This window comes from Neopelma chrysocephalum, unplaced genomic scaffold, assembly GCF_003984885.1.
Source record: "Neopelma chrysocephalum unplaced genomic scaffold, ASM398488v2 Primary Assembly neopelma1_102, whole genome shotgun sequence".
Taxonomy (NCBI): Eukaryota; Metazoa; Chordata; class Aves; order Passeriformes; family Pipridae; genus Neopelma; species Neopelma chrysocephalum.
The window spans coordinates 2,285,858-2,304,116 of record NW_020897765.1 but is presented as its reverse complement, the minus strand read 5'-3'; the positions used below and the strand labels follow the sequence as shown (position 1 = coordinate 2,304,116).

At 40.0% G+C, this 18,259-nt stretch overlaps 1 protein-coding gene across 6 annotated transcripts in view; it reads left to right on the top strand.

Annotated features, from left to right (window-relative positions):
- Window positions 1–100: 100 nt before the first annotated feature.
- MLLT10 (MLLT10, histone lysine methyltransferase DOT1L cofactor) overlaps window positions 101–18,259 on the top strand; it is a 126,495-nt gene continuing 108,336 nt past the window's right edge. For 2 of the 6 annotated variants that reach the window (XM_027695676.1, XM_027695678.1), the window contains exons 1-2: window positions 136–474; window positions 4,211–4,290. In XM_027695676.1, the coding sequence (XP_027551477.1) occupies window positions 306–474; window positions 4,211–4,290 (249 nt within the window). In that variant the 5' untranslated portion in view covers window positions 136–305. The other 4 variants (XM_027695674.1, XM_027695679.1, XM_027695675.1 and 1 more) reach the window with 4 other exon arrangements.

The window sequence follows — 18,259 nt, the reverse complement described above, 5'->3', positions numbered from 1 at the left end:
GCCCGCCCCGCGGGCGCGCGCGCACTGCGCCTGCGCGCCGCCGCCGCCGTGCACGCCCGCGGAGCCGCGTCCGCCTTAGGAGCCGCCGCCACCGCGGCCCGGCCGACACAGCCTGGCCGGTTGGTCGGGCGGGGGCGAGACGAGGCGCTCAGCCGGCGGTCATGGGCCCCGAAGCGTTGCCGCGGCGGTGGTGGCGGCGGCGCCGGCTGAGTGACTGAGGGGAGACCCCGCCGGGGGAGGGGGCAGGCGGAGGGCGAGGCGCGTGTGGCGTGCGCGGTGTTGACGACGGTGTTTTTAACCCTTAGATGGTCTCCAGCGAGCCGCTGCTGCTGCCGGTGTCACTGGAGGGCGAGTTCTCCAGTAGCATGAAGGAGATGATCGGCGGCTGCTGCGTGTGCTCCGACGAGCGGGGCTGGGCCGAGAACCCGCTCGTCTACTGCGACGGGCACGGCTGCAATGTCGCAGTGCATCAAGGTGAGCGGGCAGGCGAGGGCAGCGCTCCCGCCCCGGCCTCGCCGCTTCCTTCTCGGTCTTCCCTTGGCCCTGCTTCACCTTCTCCCCTCCACCCCGGCCGTTTTTTCCCCATTTTTCCCTCCCCCCTCCGATGCCGGCATCACCTCCCAGCTCCTTCTCATTACCAATAAAACCTGTTTCCCTGTTTCCAAGGCCACGTGCTTTCAGGTCTGACCTGTCCTGTCATCCCCTGTCCTTCCAGTCTGCTTGTCTTTTCCCTCACGTGAGACTTACTCTGTCATGACTTCCTATATTATGGCTGTGAGAAAGGAAGAACCCACTTTTCCAATTTTTTTTCTCTCTTCCACTTGTACCGTTTTTGTGTCCATGCTTCCCAGTCTGCCTTTGCACCCTGTTAACGTCAGCTGCAACCTTCCAAAGACTATCTAAAATTCCTTTTTCTCTTTGCAGAACTTGTTACTATTCTCTATTCTGGCAATTATTGCTGTATTTCTTTCTTCCTGTACTCGATCCCTGTTGTCCCTGCCTTTCCCAAGTTTGAAAAATTTATTTGAGGGGCAGCCAGTACACGAGGAGGGTTTAGGATTGGGAGAGAGGCGGGCGTAGGAAAGACTTAGCTGTCATGTGATTTCTACCTCTGCCTGCTTTTCCTTGAATGTCATTTGGCTGATGTTTCCTGGTAGATGAAGAGACTTCCTGTTGTGGTTCTGCAGGGGGAGGGTGCTAGTCGGAATGGCTGATGCTGGATTTGTTTGGCTTAGTGGAGGCTCGTTGGTTGGTTTCCAGCTCAGCTCAGGAGCTGGCATGTTCCCTCTGTGTGATTGTTTTGTTTCTGTCAGTGGGTTGACCCTTCGTGTGAGAGCAGAGGAAGAGACTGGATTCTGCTGCTTATATTCTAAGAAAGGAAGTCATCATGGCTTTTACTTTATGGTATCAGAAATAAGGAATGAGATGGTAGTTTTTCTATATCAACTTCTAAGCAGTCATGTGAACTCAGAGACTGGCTCTTTGGCTACTCATAGGTGGTGAGCAAATTGGAGGAGACAGAAAATCCTAAATCCAATTCATTAGTCTGAATGCCTAGTACATGTGAAAATGCTACTAATGAGTGTCTCATGCTTGGTCTTAAATTGTGCTGAAGATGATCTAATATAGTAACTGGTTGTTTCGGGTCTTAAATTGTTCTGAAGATGATATAGTAATTGGTTGTTTCAAGTATATGCTTCTCTGTAAGCTGACAAATAGTGAGAAATTTAAGGAGATCTGCAGAAGAATTTGGTTACTCCTGTTAATGTTGGATTGAACATAGAAGGGAAGTGACAGGATCTGTGAAATTAATCTGATTTTGAATTGGTTTTCTGTTGTCTTAAGAGCTGAGTAATGTTAACCAGTAAGTTAACTCTGCTCTTGTGGAATCTTAGAGTCTTGAAGAACACTAAAACATGAATACTTTTAGAAGCCACACCCGAAACAGCTGTTACTTTTGCATTATCTTGGGCATCTTCATTTGTATCTAGAGCATTGTTAATATCTTCAGTGAAGGAACTGGTTGGTAGGAACACTTGGAACTGAAATAGTGGGAACAGAGGTCAGTTATAGGAGGTGTTGCCAAAATAGAGAGACACACTTCAGTAGATTTGGTACAAGAATATGAACTTTTTTTTTTAGAGTCATATCCAAATCTGAATTTGAATCTGTCAGGAAGTGTGCAAAGTACTGCTTCCTCTAAATCCAGATGCTGTTGTAGAGATCTTAAGAAGAACTCCATGTCTTGGTTTACTGTATCATTGATGCTTTACATTTGGGATACTTTACATTACATATGTCCCATGAATGAAGGTGGTAGGGGAAGCATGTCTGCTCTTTTTGTGGCCTTTCTGTAGTAAACTTAGTGTCTTCATGGTTAAAGCTGATAGTCTGTATTTCAAGTGCAGACAGCAGTATTACCCACGAGGCTTTATTAACTGCTTTTTTTTGTAATTGTGATTGTTTTTAGTTCAGAGGAAACTTCAAGTGTTAAGTCATTGGGAAGTTGTGGAGGGCAGAATCGCTTAATGTGTTTAACAAAGCTTTGCACAGTAGTGGAACTATAAACCAAAGGAAGCCCTGGAACTCTGTGAACAGTATCATAGTATCTCAGAGCACAAACCAGTGATGGACTCTTCTAGGCTCTAGATGTATTCTGTTACTTTTACAGATATAAAAGCACTTCAACTTTGGTCTTTTGCCCAACTAGTGTTGCCTTTGTGTCTACTTGCCAGCCCTGTCTCTGAGTTGCATTCCATAGTTGTTTCTTACTCTCTGCTGTCACTTGCTAACATAAATGTGTGATTGCACATTTAAAATCTCCCTTTTAATTTCTGAAGAGGAATTCAGAGTCACCCCATCTGGAGTTAATACAGATGCAAGGAAAACAAGGGTTTTTTTTCTTATGTTAAAGAACTTTAATGTACAGTAGAAAGGGATTGTCAGAATAGTTTGTCCTGACATTACTCTTGGATGCAGTAAGTGAAAACTTGACAATGATCTTAATATGACTACATGTATGTATATAATAGGAAATTATTTCATTGACTGTCCTTCATAGAAGAAAAGGTGTATTTATACTACTGTTGCATTACTATTTTTTCTTCTTCAAGCCAGCACAAAACCAGTAATATTTTTGTATATATACTAGAAGTTACTAATTTAATCTCAGTGTTCTTCATAACTATTAATTTATCATACATATTTTTTTCTACTCACACACTTAAACCAGATTTTTGTATTTAAGTAACATAGGATTGTTGGGAATTGAGTCTGACATCATATTTTTAAAATCTCAGGATTGTCTTTTTGAGGAAAATGTTTGGGTTTTTGATTTTTTTGTTATTTGTTACGCCCATACAAATATTAGAATATACAGCACTTGTGTTTTTGTATTTTAATTCCCTCAGTAGTTCTTAAAGTTGCTTGATGTGTGCATTTCAAACATAAACAATATTGCAAAATTGCTAAACTCTTTTTCTGTGGAATTTCTTACCAAACTCCTGGGGTTGCTTTTATATACTATGAAATATAGATGACAGTCTTGCAGATAAATCTGATTGTGTCAAAGTCTTTCCTAAGGATTTATGTTGTAGCTTGGTTGTAGTTGTGACTAATCTTAGCCCTGATGCTCAGTTAAGTTTGTATTTGCAGCTCTATGTGAATTTGCAGGGCAAAACCAGCAAACTTTGTATCTTTTTTCAGTTTATTATGGATTTCCTGCTCAAGACCAGTTATTTTACTTATAAAGAGTAAGAGAACTGAATAGTAAGTAAGTGTATGAATGAATGACTTATCAAAAACTCAGATTTGTTATTTGCTTTTAGTTTTCTCTTAAAAAAGACCTCACAGTAACAAGTATCCATCATTTAAAGTGTCTCACCTGTTTTGCAGGTAAATAAATAGCAAAACAAATCACATATGAAACATCGCTGCTTTTGAATGGATATATTACTTTTCAAGCTAATGGTTTGGTTTTTTTTATTAATTCAACAAATTCTGTATAATTTTTTTAAGTGGACGCTTTTTGTACTTCATTTCTAGTACCATTGTGATAGGATTTCAAGTGCAATGTGTAGATGTCAATTTGACTTTCTTGACAATTAAAATGATGTGAGATCAACTTTACTAAGCTTTTTTTATATCATTCATATCAGTAGTATTGTAGTGCTGCTTATGTTTGCTGAAATATTTTGTCTTGTTCAAACAGCTTGCTATGGAATTGTTCAAGTACCCACTGGACCATGGTTTTGCAGGAAGTGTGAATCTCAGGAAAGAGCAGCTAGAGTGGTATGTGTTTTGTTTATTAAGTAATGCTGGTTATAATGCTTGTGTGGATAATATTTACCCAAGTGTTACAGTAATAGTAGAAAAGAGCTTAGCTTTCTATTGTAATTCCATCTAGATGCTGTTCAGAAAGACCGTTTTCCTTCTTATTTTTGAAGTGGAAATACGTAACTGTCTCTTAAATGTTCTGACAGTTTCAGGGTCTGTGTGGTTTTTTGTTTTGTAGGTGGTGGGTTTTTAAATATTTTTTAATTTTTGTTTTTGTTTTTTGTTTGTTTGTTTTTCAACCATTTAAAGGATTTTGTTTTTGTCTATGGTGTAGGTTTTGGCTAATTTTATCAGTTTAGCACTTACATGGTTAGGTACAGGAAGGAAATAAAATCTCTGTCCAATTTTCTTTTACAGCAGCTTTAGATTGCCAGTTGAAAGCTTCATTTTAGGAGCACTTGACCAATAAGTAGTGTTGTTAATGTCAAAATCTAATGCTTACTTGGAATATGGTACTTACAGTTGAAGAAGCATTTTCTTTCTCTGTTTTTTAAAATTTTTTTATGATAAATACTGGGAATTCAGATAAGGCTTTTTTCTTTTTTTAACCTTGATTATATGAGGTTTTGTTTTGGTCAGACTTGTATGTTGTTAGACCAAACTGCATGATATCAGGCATTTTTAAAGAAGGGGAATCACATTTCTCCCTAATTGTCACCTTTTAGTTTGTCTTCCAGCAAAAGATAAAGTGAGAGAATTGAGAGTATTTGGAAAGACTGAGCTGTTCCTTTGCCTCTGAAAAAAAGTTTAATTGGATGAGAAGGTGGTGTAGCATCTTAGGACAGTGTGTAAACTGTTTCTGACTTTTCATATCTAAAAACAAATTAAGAGTCAGATATCAAATTTTCAGTTACTGTCAGTGTCTGTTGGAGTGTTTACATGAGCTGCTTGCTGTACGTATTTCCTTTTCTAATATAAAGTACTATAGAAATGGTGTATGAATTTTTGGCACAGCTCTGAAGAATCTTGTTCCTCTTTTTCCTTACTTGCCACTAATGTTTTCATAATGCTCTGGTAACTGAGACTTTGTTACTTCTTGCAAAGCAGACCTTTCGGTGGGAGAAAGAAGGAGGTTGATTTCTATGTGCTCTTCAAATATTTGTCAACAGAAAAGAAAATCCTTTCTAAAGAAAGGCTGTTTCTTTCTTTTCCTGGGAAGACCATCAGCAGTGTAAAGTTTTAAGAGTAGCATTTTTTAATGTTGCTGAGTTTGATATGTATAGGTTAATGGCAAAGTTAAAAATATAAAGGGGGGGGAAGAGAACTGGTGGCTATAAAGAGGATTTTTCAGGTGTATGATAGAGAATCCTCATCAGCATTTGAGATATAGTTATTCCTGGCTTCTTGTGGCACAAGAAATGAAGGAGAACTGTACAGAGTTCTACAGTAAACGATATCTGACTGCATTTTGATGATTTCTTGAGTTTACCAATGAGAATTGCTTTGATAGAGATATTGCTTGTACTTAACTGAATTTTCTGCCTGGTATATTCTGCTCTTGTTTCCACTGAACAGGGTCTGTTTAGTTCAACAGGTTGATTACTGATTTTGTTTTGAAAAAAAAATAAAATCCCATTTGTAATGTAGTGTAAATTTAAGTGGTTCTCAGATCAAACTAATGTGAGGTATAATAGATTAATAACAGCTGAAGTTTTAGCATGTTAGTTAGAAACATGGTGGCTGTATTTGAGGTGTGTCTTGGAGGAGATCTTAGCATTCAGAAACTAAACTGAAGTCCTGACTTCAGTATGGAATTTGGAACTTTACTGTAACCAGTTTGTCAGACACAGAAGTTTTAGTGCATTTGCTTACAAAAGGAAACATGCTTATCACCACTGTATAAGACTGATGCTTAGGCTTAGTTTTCCTCTTGGTGTTTTTGTTTCTAAACAAAACCGGAATGAAATTAATCACATTACTTTTAGTATGCTTCTGCTTACTTTTAATCTTAAAAAGATCTCAGTCCTGCAACTAAGGTATATTTTTCCATGCTGATGCAGTCTATGTTGTGTGTTTTTGGGGTGTGTGGTTTTTGTTTCTTGATATTTTTTTTTTTTTTAATTTTGTAAAGCTGCAATTACTGGACAAATAAATTCATTCTGATAAGAAACTGTGATTAATTACTCACACTTAAGTTAGGCTTGCTTTAACAATGGAAAGGTCTAGAGTAACTTGGGAGCACACAACCCAAGCTGGTGGGTCCCCAGAGAAGTTCACTTAACTGCAGATTAGGGCAATTGGCTTCCCATGTACTTTCAACCATTATACACTGATATGTACTGTGTTCCCTTTCTTCTGTGTGCTGCTGCTAAGCTGGTACATACTGGGTATGGGTAAAAGTGGTGCCTGATTATTTTTTTTTTGACACACAAGCCTCCTGGCTGGTTGACTTCTGCGTTTTTGTTGATGAGGTGCTAGCCAGCATCTTGGGATTTGAATGGTCAGTCACTAGTTGGAAAGTGCTGTTCTGTACTGGTCAAGTCATACTGAGTTTTGGCTCCAGCAGGGTTTTTCCGTGTTTGAGAGAATCACTGATTTTTCATAAACCTGAACTGTTTGGATAACATATTGAGATGATTGTGTAAGTTTTTAGCTATTACTTGAAAAGTCTTAGTTTTCTCTAAATCCGCTAATTTATCTTAGCTGACCTGTGGTGAGCTTGGAACGTGAATCTCTGCAAGATGGCTGGTAACTGCTCCCAGCTTTGTGTCAGCACTAGCTCTTATTACCCTGCATAGTGGGCCCTTTTAGTGTCTTCAGATGTACCTGAACGTCTGAGTCAAAAAACAGGGCAGATACACATTGATGTATGAAAAGGTAGTATTGGGGTCTATGTGAGGGTCTATATGGAGTAGTAGGTAAGGAACTTTGGGTCCTGGCTTGAGAAATGGGATGGTGCATATATCTTGTCCAAGGGCTGATAGTTCTGGCATCCAAAGAGAGACTGGAAAAACTAAGCTTAGGAATTGTAGCACAACTGTTGTTCAAAAAGATCTTTTTTCACCATAATCCTGTTATATGTCAAGACGTCTTGCTTGATCTGGCGTATAAATAGACCATGTGTTTATGGTTTACTTACAAGCTCATACTCATCATGAAGGAGCTGCAGTAATCCATGTGATAGAGATACTGGGCAGCACAGAGGTGTTCAATGTTTGTAAGGTTAGCTTGGTCAGGCTTTTTAGCTGTGTGTAGGTGTGTTGCTTGTGAATCCAGCTTGTTTCAGAGACATCAGGAGATCTCAGTACTGAACTTCAGAGTTATGAATTCCAGGAAGTTTTACTACCTCAAAGTGCAGCTCAGATGCTACATGTGAGGAGCTCAGGTGCTACCTGTGAGGTCAGACTGCTTACATTGCAGGTGAATTACTATTACTCTAATGTCATAAACACGGTGATTTTTTCACTTGGCATTTCTGTGTTAGGTTTTTTGTGGGTTTTTTTTTTTTTTTTTTAGTCCTCGGGAATGTGTTGAGGGGGCTGTGACTCCCTGTGGAGCTAGCCACATAAGGCTTGAGATAGTATCCATCTGGATCTCAGCACAGTCTGGCATAACTGGAGTCTCCGTGCTTGCACGTGTGTTTCTTGGAACTTGGTGTGGAGACAGAAAGACTGTCATTACAGAATAAGTTTAGATCATACAGTACTTACTACTGAAGGATTCAGGGCAGTAGAAATGCAGCTTACCCTGTTTACCTCCACACCCAGTTCATGAACATTGTGTGCTCATAGTGATAAGTTCCTGCTTGTTGTCCTGCCAGACCTGAGCTGTTCCTGCATCTGCTGCACAGATGACCCACATTCTGAATGCTTGAGTTTTAATTTTTTTTAAAAAATCATTAATATAACAATGGTTGTAGCTCTCTCCAAATCTTTTTTAAAAAAATCTTTCATCACATGCATCTACAAATTTTTTTTTGTGGAGTTGCTCATAAGAGTTGTTTGATATATCCATAGTTTAACACCTCACCCCCCAACGTTATCTAGTATAAAACAACCATAGGTGTAGTATTACCTGCCTTTTGCCTAAACAGAAGGAAACAAAAAAGGAGGAACTAGCAATGTAGGCTTTCAATATGCAGACAGATTTGTGATCAGAGCTCTGACAGCACTGGCTCAACAGGCTGCCTGGAGGGGAGTGGGATCTCTGTGGTTATTACACCTGTATCGGTAAACTAGAATGAGTACTGATGAATATGGTCACAATACAGGTGAACTAAACTTTTAGAAGAAAACTTGCTGGTTTTTTTTTTTTCTTCAATTTGAAATACTGTCCACCAATAAGGACTAGTATACTATGCAGCCTTTTTGAAGATATCTCTTGAAATAATTATTCAAGAAATTTTGAAATGAATGTTTCTTTAATGTGTCCGTAATTTTTCATGAAGGACACTTTATATAAGAATATTACTACACCTACTTTTGAGAATACTGTAACAAATATTAGTGAAAAAATTGCTTTAGTTTTTGAGTGTGCAACAGAAAAATTGATCTGCGTGCTTTTGTTATTTGTATGGCTTTTACAGAAACACAGTCTTACCTTTTATGAATGACTGTGCAGTCTAGAAGGCAGTGAATGTTAGTTTGTAGCTGGATATCTTGAATAAAACGTCTCCCTAAAGGTACTTACGCAGAACATGTTGTATTGGGTTTGTATGACAAAATTTTGTTAGCGAGGGGGCTACAGGAGTGATTTCTCTGAGAAGCCACAGAAGCTTCCCGTGTCTGACAGAGCCAAAGCTGGTCGGCTGCTGACCAAGGCCAAGCCAATAAGCAACTGTGGCAGTGCCTCTGAGATAACACATTTAAGAACAGATAAAAAAACCCTGAGCAATAGAAACTGCAGCCAGAGAGAGGAGTCAGAATATGTGAGAGAAACAACTCTGCAGACACCAAGGTCAGTGGAGAAGGAGGGGAAGGGAGGAGGTGCTTCGGGTGCCAGAGCTGAGATTCCCCTGCAGCCGGTGGTGAAGACTCTGGGAAGGCAGGCTGAGATTCCCCTGTGGTGCATGGAGGCCAACAGCAGAGCAGAGATCCACCTGCAGCCCGTGGAGGACCCCACACCAGAACAGGTAGATGCGTGTGAAGAAGGCATGGGAAGCCTGCAGTGGAACAGGCTTCTGGCAGGAATTGTGGACCCATGTGGAGAGGCCCATGCTGGAGGAGGTTTGCTGGCAGGACTTGCGACCCTGTGGGGATTTCATACTGGTGCAGTCTTCCTATGGGACTGCTTCCCGTTGGAGGGGCTCATGCTGGAGCAGTTTGTGAACTGCAGTCCGTGGGAAGGACTCATGTTGGAGAAGTTGGTGGAGGAGTGTCTCCTGTGGGAGGAACCCCACGCTGGAGCAGGGGAAGAGTGTGAGGAGTTCTCCTTCTGAGGAGGAAGGGGCAGCAGCGTGTGATGAACTGATCACAGTCGCCATTACCCATCCCCCTGTGTGGCGGGGGGGGGCTAGGTGGTGAAATGGGGTTTGAAGTCAAGCCTGGGAAGAAGTGAAGGGTAGGGAGAAGATGTTTTAAGATTTAGTTTTCATTTTCTCATTACCCTACTCTGATTTGATTGGTGATAAATTAATTTTTCCCTAAGTTGAGTCTGCTTTACCCATAACTGTAGTAACTGGTGAGTGATCTCTCCCTGTCCTTATGTTGACCTTTTTGTTCATTTTCTCTCCCCTGTCCAGCTGAGGAGGGGAGTGACAGAGCAGCTTTGATGGACACTTGGCATCCAGCCAGGATCAACTCACTACAGACTGTCTGGGTACCACAGATCGGGCATGAGGAAGTCAAGATAAGGATAGTAATTGGGAGAGGTAGTGGGCAAAATTTGGACTGAACAGAGCTAGGGAGAGAAAAACAGAGAGCGAAAAGCGGAATGATTGTGGAGAATGTGTGTTGTTCTGATTGGGGTGAAGGTGAAAATTCATATCTTGAAATACTGTTGATTGAGTGATGTGTGTTACTGGTCCGTGACATAGTAGGTGAGTGTTGTTGCTTTGCATTTCATGAGTACAAGAAAATACTTTTTCCTGTGCAGTATTTGTTGGTGTATGTAGTGAATACAGACCCATAACCTTACTATACTGCAATTCAAAAGGTGACAGACTTGCTTAGCGTTCCATAGTGTCTGGTCATTAAGGTTAGGAGCAAAAGAAGTGCGTGCAGAAGGTGCTGCAGAAGTGCAGTATAGTTTCTGTGTACTTTCCCCTGCATATCAAAGTGGGAGTATTAAAGCCATTTCTGATTGTACTTCCTTCATGGTTTTTTTTCGAGTGTGCTGCATTTTTCCCTTCTTGTGTTGTTACTTGTTTGTTACTTGGTTTCTAAATACACAGCTGAGTTCATAAACTTACTTGAAGCACTTCATTACAGCACAAAAGGTCTACTACCTTTTTTTTCAAGTTTTGATTAGCTACAGTTTACCTAAATATACATGTAATTTGTGCAGTAATTTATAATTACATTATGCTAATTAGGGATACATAGAGTATTCAGGCTTTAAAGCAGTGTTCCATCACTCAAGTACTACTTGATCAAAAATATTTTAACATAGATGTCAATACAGCAGGTACTTTAGTAAATGGTCTAAAGATTCTGTGGCAAAATTACTAACTGAAGCGAGACTAGAGCAAAACATTTTCCCTTACAGGAATTGCTTAATTCTTATGTGGAAATGTTTTATGACTGTTCCATTGTATTCACTGGCAGAAGTAGTCTCTAAAGTAAACAATTTCTCAGCTGTGAGAAACCTTACTTAAAATGCATGCTAGGAATCTTTAGGATAAAACTGTGGTATGTTGCAGAAGAACACTGAAGTGAACTATTACATACTGTATTTTCTTAATGTAGATTGAATTGGGTCAGTAGCATACTTTCAGACCAGTAAGAAAAACTTGGATGTCTAGTTGGAAATGCTTCCAAATGTGACAGGCATTTCTCATAGCCCCTATGGTGCTTTCCACTAAAGATCAATGTGTGAATCTTAAAAACTTCGTGTATGTTTATATTCTGGCTTCTTGCAACATCTAGCAGGGCTTACTAGTCTTTAATATGTATGGGAGATTTATGGTTTTGAACTTCTGAAGTTGGAATAGCCAGATCATGATACAAGCTGTGTGTCATCACCATGTTACACTGTACTCGACATTCTCTCTCATCTAGTTATCTTACATATATTGAGTAAAAGTATGATTAAATGCCACCTGTAGTATGTGTGATGATCTCGTGTCACGTTAAAAGGGGCAGAAAAGAAGAATTTTCTGTCCAACCTGTATTAATTTACTTTTTGTCTATCAGTGTCCCACCCCCAGGAGATCAAAGCCTTTTAATGTCCAAACCAGTCTGTTAGCATCTCACCTAATGACACCCTTTGATTAACAGGTTTGCTGAGACAGACTGGACATTTGATACTCTTAAGTGCGATCCTTTTTATATAAGGACTGCACTTAATAGCGGTAGAAAAACCCCTCAGCAGGTTTCTCCTATGAGTTATTTTGCCATCAGCGAAACTGTCAGCACCTAAAAACGGACTCACTCTAACAGTTCACTAAGTAACATGTTTATTAATACAAATTTGTGACAGTTTATGGGGTTTGTTGTGTCTGGGATAGGATCTAACTGCAAAAACACACTTAAACTATGTAGTAATAATAATAATAATGCAAAGCACAGGCACACGCCCTAAAGCAAAAGCAACTTACAAATAAGTAAGACAATTTACAAAGAATAAGTAAAACAAAAAAGTCTACACTATAAAGCGAAATCAACTTACAACAAAGTAATAAGTAAAAATTTTAAAGTCTGTGGAGCAAAAGTAAAATTAGTGTATATGTATAAAGCAATCGCTCACCCCAGGGTGTCCTGAGAAGGTGGAGAAAGAAAAGGTAGTCCATTGGTTACCTCCACAGAGTTGATGGAACTTCTTCCCAATTTTTGCTTATGTTCACTCTCTTTTTATACCTTTTTCTTAAGCAGTTTGAGTGGCTATAGTCAGTAAACTAATTTTGGGGTGATAGACAGATGAAATAGACCCAAGGGTCCACTTCTAAGTTCCCAGCAGCCAGGATGTTTGCAAAAAAAGGCTGTGTTATCTCCATATCACTCCTTTCTTCGGTTTAATCCTTTATGAGTTTCTGGGAATGTCTCCCCAGATGCTGGGGTTTTCCAGGAGGGTTTTTTTTCTTCTTTTGTGTGGCCTTATCTATCACCTTACAGTCTTGGAAGAATGCTGATTTGCATGTTGAGTGCCTCTAATCTTCTTGTCATAGTCTGCAAATTTATTATCTATAGTAGATGTTTTTGACAGAGCTAACTGAATCTGCATATATTTTTATCTGATGCCTTCATAAAAAGAACTAGGTTGAGTCTCTTTAATTTATCCAGGTATAAAACCCAAAATGCTTCAGGTAGTCAGTCTGTTTTTCTTTTACTTGTCAACTGTCTGCTTTAAAAAAAAGTTCTTTCCTTCTCCTGGGACAGATGACTGAATAGACATGGGGCAGAGATTTGGCAAATTTGTCAGCATCAAGAAATGGTTATTTGAAGATGGAGATGACTTAATTTCCTAAGTTGTCAAGTTGCAGAACATAGCACTTTGGAAGAGAATAACTGACAGCATGCGTTCGTTTGCTCTATTAGTGGTGTCAGCCAGTTGGGGATTCTTGGATGTGGCAGAAGATCTTTTGATTCCTTTTGGTTCTTCATTGTGGCTTATAAACGCTGGAGTCTGGTGTGAATCACAGGTTGGAATCATTAGAACTTTTGTTTGCTTCTCTTTGGATACTTTGAAAAATTCTGTCGTTAGCTACTTGCTGACTTCTGCTTCAAATCATTGCGTGGTTGCAAGCTATCATTTATAGAGCCATTTAGATCAAAATAGTGAAGGTGAGTGTTTTATGAGTTTATAAGTAAGGTCTTAAGATGCTGCAGGTTAAGACAATTGATAAGGTATATTGCTGTCCTATTTTACTTTAGAAACTGAAGAAAATATGGATTTGGTTTTGTAGACAGCAGTTTCTTCTTTGGCTGGATCATGTGTTCCTAAAGAAGCTTTTGGAAAAGGGGTATGCAATTCATCCTTTTTGCTGTACTGAGCAAGTGAAAAATGAACTTCTGACTCTGCCAAGTATTACAAAGCATGAGTGTTAAAATAGAAACAAACTCTTATGGAAATTTTCAGAGTACCTAACTGGTTTTAAGGAAAAAACCACCAAAGAAAAGGTCAGTAAAATAACAGAGTAAAAAGATTTGGTATGAGTAGATAGCCTAAGTTTGATGTGAGTAGAGGTTCCATAATTTTCAGCAGCTGCTGGGAATGCTTCTGCATTTTATTGGACTTTCTGGAGACTTCAAGGGCTGAGAGGTTGATCTTCTCTGGTTAGTCTTTGTACGTTGGCAGCAGTGATTTTGCTTCATAGAAGATGGCTTGAAGGAGTGAATGGAAGGATGAGATGTCACTGTGCTCTGAGGGCTGGGGTAAGTTATTGCCAGCAGATGTAGACATGGTCAGTCTGGTGCGCATCCTGTTGCTGGATCTGTTCTTGTGCAAACTGCCTGTGAATTCTCATATATTGATAGAATTTATGCCAAGATCTAAATTTCCAGATAAAAATGTCTTGGCACCAGCATGCTGGTTTGCACCACTCTGCAAATTATCTGTGGCTTTTTCTTTTTGTCGTCGGATCTTGCAAAAACTGTTCCTTTGTAGGCTTTAAAGTATTTGTTCTACTGTAGATAGCCTCTGATTAGCTGAATTTGAGTTAGGTTTTTTATTAAGTATTGTCTAGTTGTCTCTGGTTCTTAATTTCAATTAGCACACTTTTATTGAAGTGTCTTTAGAATATGGCATCTCTTTATAGACGGAGCTATGTTTGCATTGCTTGTTAGTACCATATTTGCCTGAATCTAACACAAAGTAATCACTAAAATTATCCCAAATTTTTCTGGGTGTATTGAGGGAAAACAGAATTTTTCCTATTTTCAGTGTTTTCAATGCAATGTACATGTGTTATGTTTAAATTTTTTTTCCTATCAAAGAAAACACATTAGGGTAAGAGGGATGTGGAAAGTATAAAAGGAAATTAAAAAATGTAACTCTTTCCTCTGGAGAAAATGGAATACTCATTTCACATCCTTTAGGGAAGAAGGAAAATAAATTAAAAAAATGTTTTGAGGTTAAAAGATAGTTTTTCATCAAAAAAGTGAATGAAGAGCTTCAAATAGTTATGTATAGGTAGGATGACGTATGTCATTGGTTTAACTGAAACTCGAGATGTGATTTGTACTAAACTTCATATCCAGAGCTGTTAGAGCTGTTCTCTAGACATCTTTTTCTTTTCCCAGGACTTTTGTGTTTTTGACAGCAATGAGTATGTGTCTGCCAGCATTAAATTGTTTTACGTTAACTAAAATGACTACCTAAATCAAGATCTTTACCCTTCTAAACCATTTTTTAAACTTGTATTAAGATTTTATTAAGGTATTATATTATTATGAAGGTATTATTATTATTAAGGTATTATCTGAAGTAGTACTATATAAGTACTATATGTATATACATAGCATATTCGAAGTCTGTAGGATTGGGATTTTTAGATGTATATATGTTTCTTTCTGGTAACACCCAAGGACGAAACAAAATGGTATGGAATACTGGTAAAGGCAGGTGAAGCTGTAGCACAGAACTTGGGAGATGTGTACCTAGACACAGTCAGTTGTGCTGCAAGATTTTTACAGCTACTGATAAATGGGAGTCAGGGTTCAGAGCATCAGGGGCTGCCAGTTGGAAAGCCATCGATTAGAAAGTAACCCTCTGATCAGCTGCTTTTCTTTGCTTACCTTTGGAAATCTGTCCATGTGCTTTGGTGAAGTGTGTTGAGTTAGTGCATTTAGATATATACAGAAACACCCAGTAGCATGGCACGCTGTAAAATAGATGTATTTGAAAGCAAAATCAGAAGTAAAGTAATAAAAGGACTTCTGCTTGGCAATGGACTCTTTCCTCCTAGATTAATTTAAAAAAAAAGGCATAAGAATTTGATGGATTCATAGAATTAAACAATGGTTAAGGTTGGAAAAAACCTATCATTGAGTCCAACTGTTAACCCAGCACCACTATGTTCACTGCTAAACCACGTCCCCGAGTACCACATTCACATTCTTTTGAACACTTCAGGGGTGGTGATACTGCCACTTCCCTGGGTTGCATGTTCCAATGGCTGACCACCCTTTCAGTGAAGAAATTTTTCCTAAGATCTAAACCTCCTCTAGCGCAACTTGAGGTTGTTTCCTCTTGTCCTGCCACTTGTTACCTGGGAGAAGAGACCAACCCCCACCTTCCTCTGTCCTTCTTTCACGAAGTGTTAGAAAGCTGTAAGGTCAGCCCTGATCCTTTTTTTCTCCAGGCTGAACACCCCCAGCTTCCTCAGCTGCTCCTCATCAGACTTGTGCTCCAGACCCTTCACCAGCTTTGTTGCCCTTCTCTGGACACGCTCCAGCACCTCAATGTCCTTGTAGTGAGTGGCTCAAAACTCAACACAGGATTGGAGATGCAGCCTCAGTAGTGCTGAGTACAGAGGGACAATCACTGTCCTGGTCCTGCTGGCCCCACTATTCCTGATACAGGCCAGGATGGCACTGGCCTTCTTGGTCCCTGGGCACTGCTGGCTCTTGTTCAGCTGCTGTTGACCAGCACCCCCAGGTGCTTTTCTGCTGGGCAGCTTTCCAGCCACTCTTCCCCCAGCCTGTAGAGTTGCACAGGGTTGTTGTGACGCAAGGGCAGGACCTGGCACTTGGCCTTGTTGAACCTCCTACCACTGACCTCTTCCCATCGATCCAGCCTGTCCAGATCCCTTTGTCGAGCCTTCTTGCCCACCAGCAGATCAAACATTCCCACTGATCTTGGTGTGTCTGTAAACTGACTGAGGGTGCCCTCGATTCCCTTGTCCAGATCATCAGTAAAGATATTAAACAGGACTGGCCCCAGCACTGATCCCTGGGGAACACCCCTGGTGACCAGGTGCCAGCTGGATGTAACTCCATTCACCAACACTCTGGGCCCGACCATCCAGACAGTTTTTTAGCCAGTGCAGAGCACACCCAGCCAAGCCCTGAGCAGCCAGTTTCTCCAGGAGATACTGTGGGAAACGGTGCCAAAGGCTTTACTAAAGTCCAGGTAAACACATCCACAACCTTTTCCTCACCCACTAAATGGGTCACCTTGTCACAAAAGGAGATCAGGTTGGTCAAGCAGGACCTGCCCATGCTGGCTGGGCTTGATTTCCCTAGTTGTTCTGCACATGCCTCATGATGGCACTCAAGGTGATCTGCTTCGTGACCTCCCCAACACTGAGGTCAGGCTGATAGACCTGTAATTTTCTGGATCTTCCTTCCATCCTTTCTTGTAGATAGGTGTTGCAGTTGCTAACGTCCAGTCAACTGCGACCCCCCTGGTTAGCCAGGGCTGCTGGTAAATGGTTGAAAGTTGCAAGCTCCTCTGCCAGCTCCCTCAGTAACCTCATGTGGATCCCATCCAGCCCCATGGACTTGTGGATGTCTAAGTGGCATAGCAGGTCGCTGACCATTTCCTCCTGGATTACGGGGTCTTGATTCTGTTCCTCATCTCTGTCTTCCAGCTCATATTTTTGCTAAAATGTGAACTAAAATTTGCAACAACAAATGGATTTAACCATTCTTCTGTTTAAATAATGAATACCAGGAGCAGCAGAATAAAATGTTTTGTCTGACAACTTTTAACTCCTGTTGATGAAAGAATTGGAAGAGGTTGTATCAGGTTTTGAGAACTGTGATGCTGATTTTATATAACTATTTTGTTACTTGTAACTTTATGGTCGTGTATTGCAGTATCTTAAAGTTGTTTCTTTCAGTTAAATACTGTTGGTTTGGGTTTGTTTTTTTTTTTCCCCTGTTGTCAAGCAATATAAAACAGTAATTCTGTGATCAAAACATACTTTAGAGAATAAAAACTGTTCTGAAAGTGTGTCATGCTGGGTACAGTACACCTTGGCAAAGAAAATAAGCTTCTAAACTAAACAGTTTGTGTATATGGCTGATACCTGTTAAAAATCTTGGAATATATGAATATCAGGGAAATATCAAAACAAAATTGACCTAATAAATATGTCTGGATCTGGGCCCAAGAAATCTGTCTATATTACTACCAACATTAAATTAATCTGTTTCAGATGTGTTGTATGTTTTCTTAAAATTTATTTATTTATTATTTAAAATAAGGCCTTTGGTTGGACTTCCACTCTCATTTATACCCAGTGTAGGTGATACCACCTCTTGAACCAGGATATCCTTCATCTCCTTTCCCACCTCCCTATCTATGTTCCTGTTACATTCGTTGTCTGACATTGTTGCATATGGCCTTATGGAAAGGTGGCTCAAAGAAGTGATCTGGCTGAAAAAAAAATTTATTTTTAGGTTGCTGATTAGGATTTTCATATAGTCAATTGAATGCTTTTCCCAGAGCAAGGAAGGCAGAAGGAAGTACACAGCAGGGGATGACCAGTGATCTTCTCCTGGCAGCAGCGTTCAATTATGTTACCTTAAAGAGAGCCTGAAGTAAAGTCAGCTGGAACTGCAGCCTGATTTCTAGGCTAACTTTAAGGAACTGTGGTCTGTTTAATCTGCTGTAGATCTTCTTGAGTTATTTAGGTTAACAGGTCATATTGAGAGACACGTTTTATTGTCTCATTGCAATGCTGGGAATTCAGTCCTGCAGGACTTTACTTGGTTGACAGTCATTATTTAGGTGAATGGTTCCATTGGCCTAGCTTGGACCAAATCCAGTAAATTAGTTGCACAAGAATTCTTTGACCTTTGTTTTCTTATAACAAGAGACAGCATATAATGGATGTCTGCAGATGATGCTTTATGAATGTGCTCCAAATTTACAGAACCCT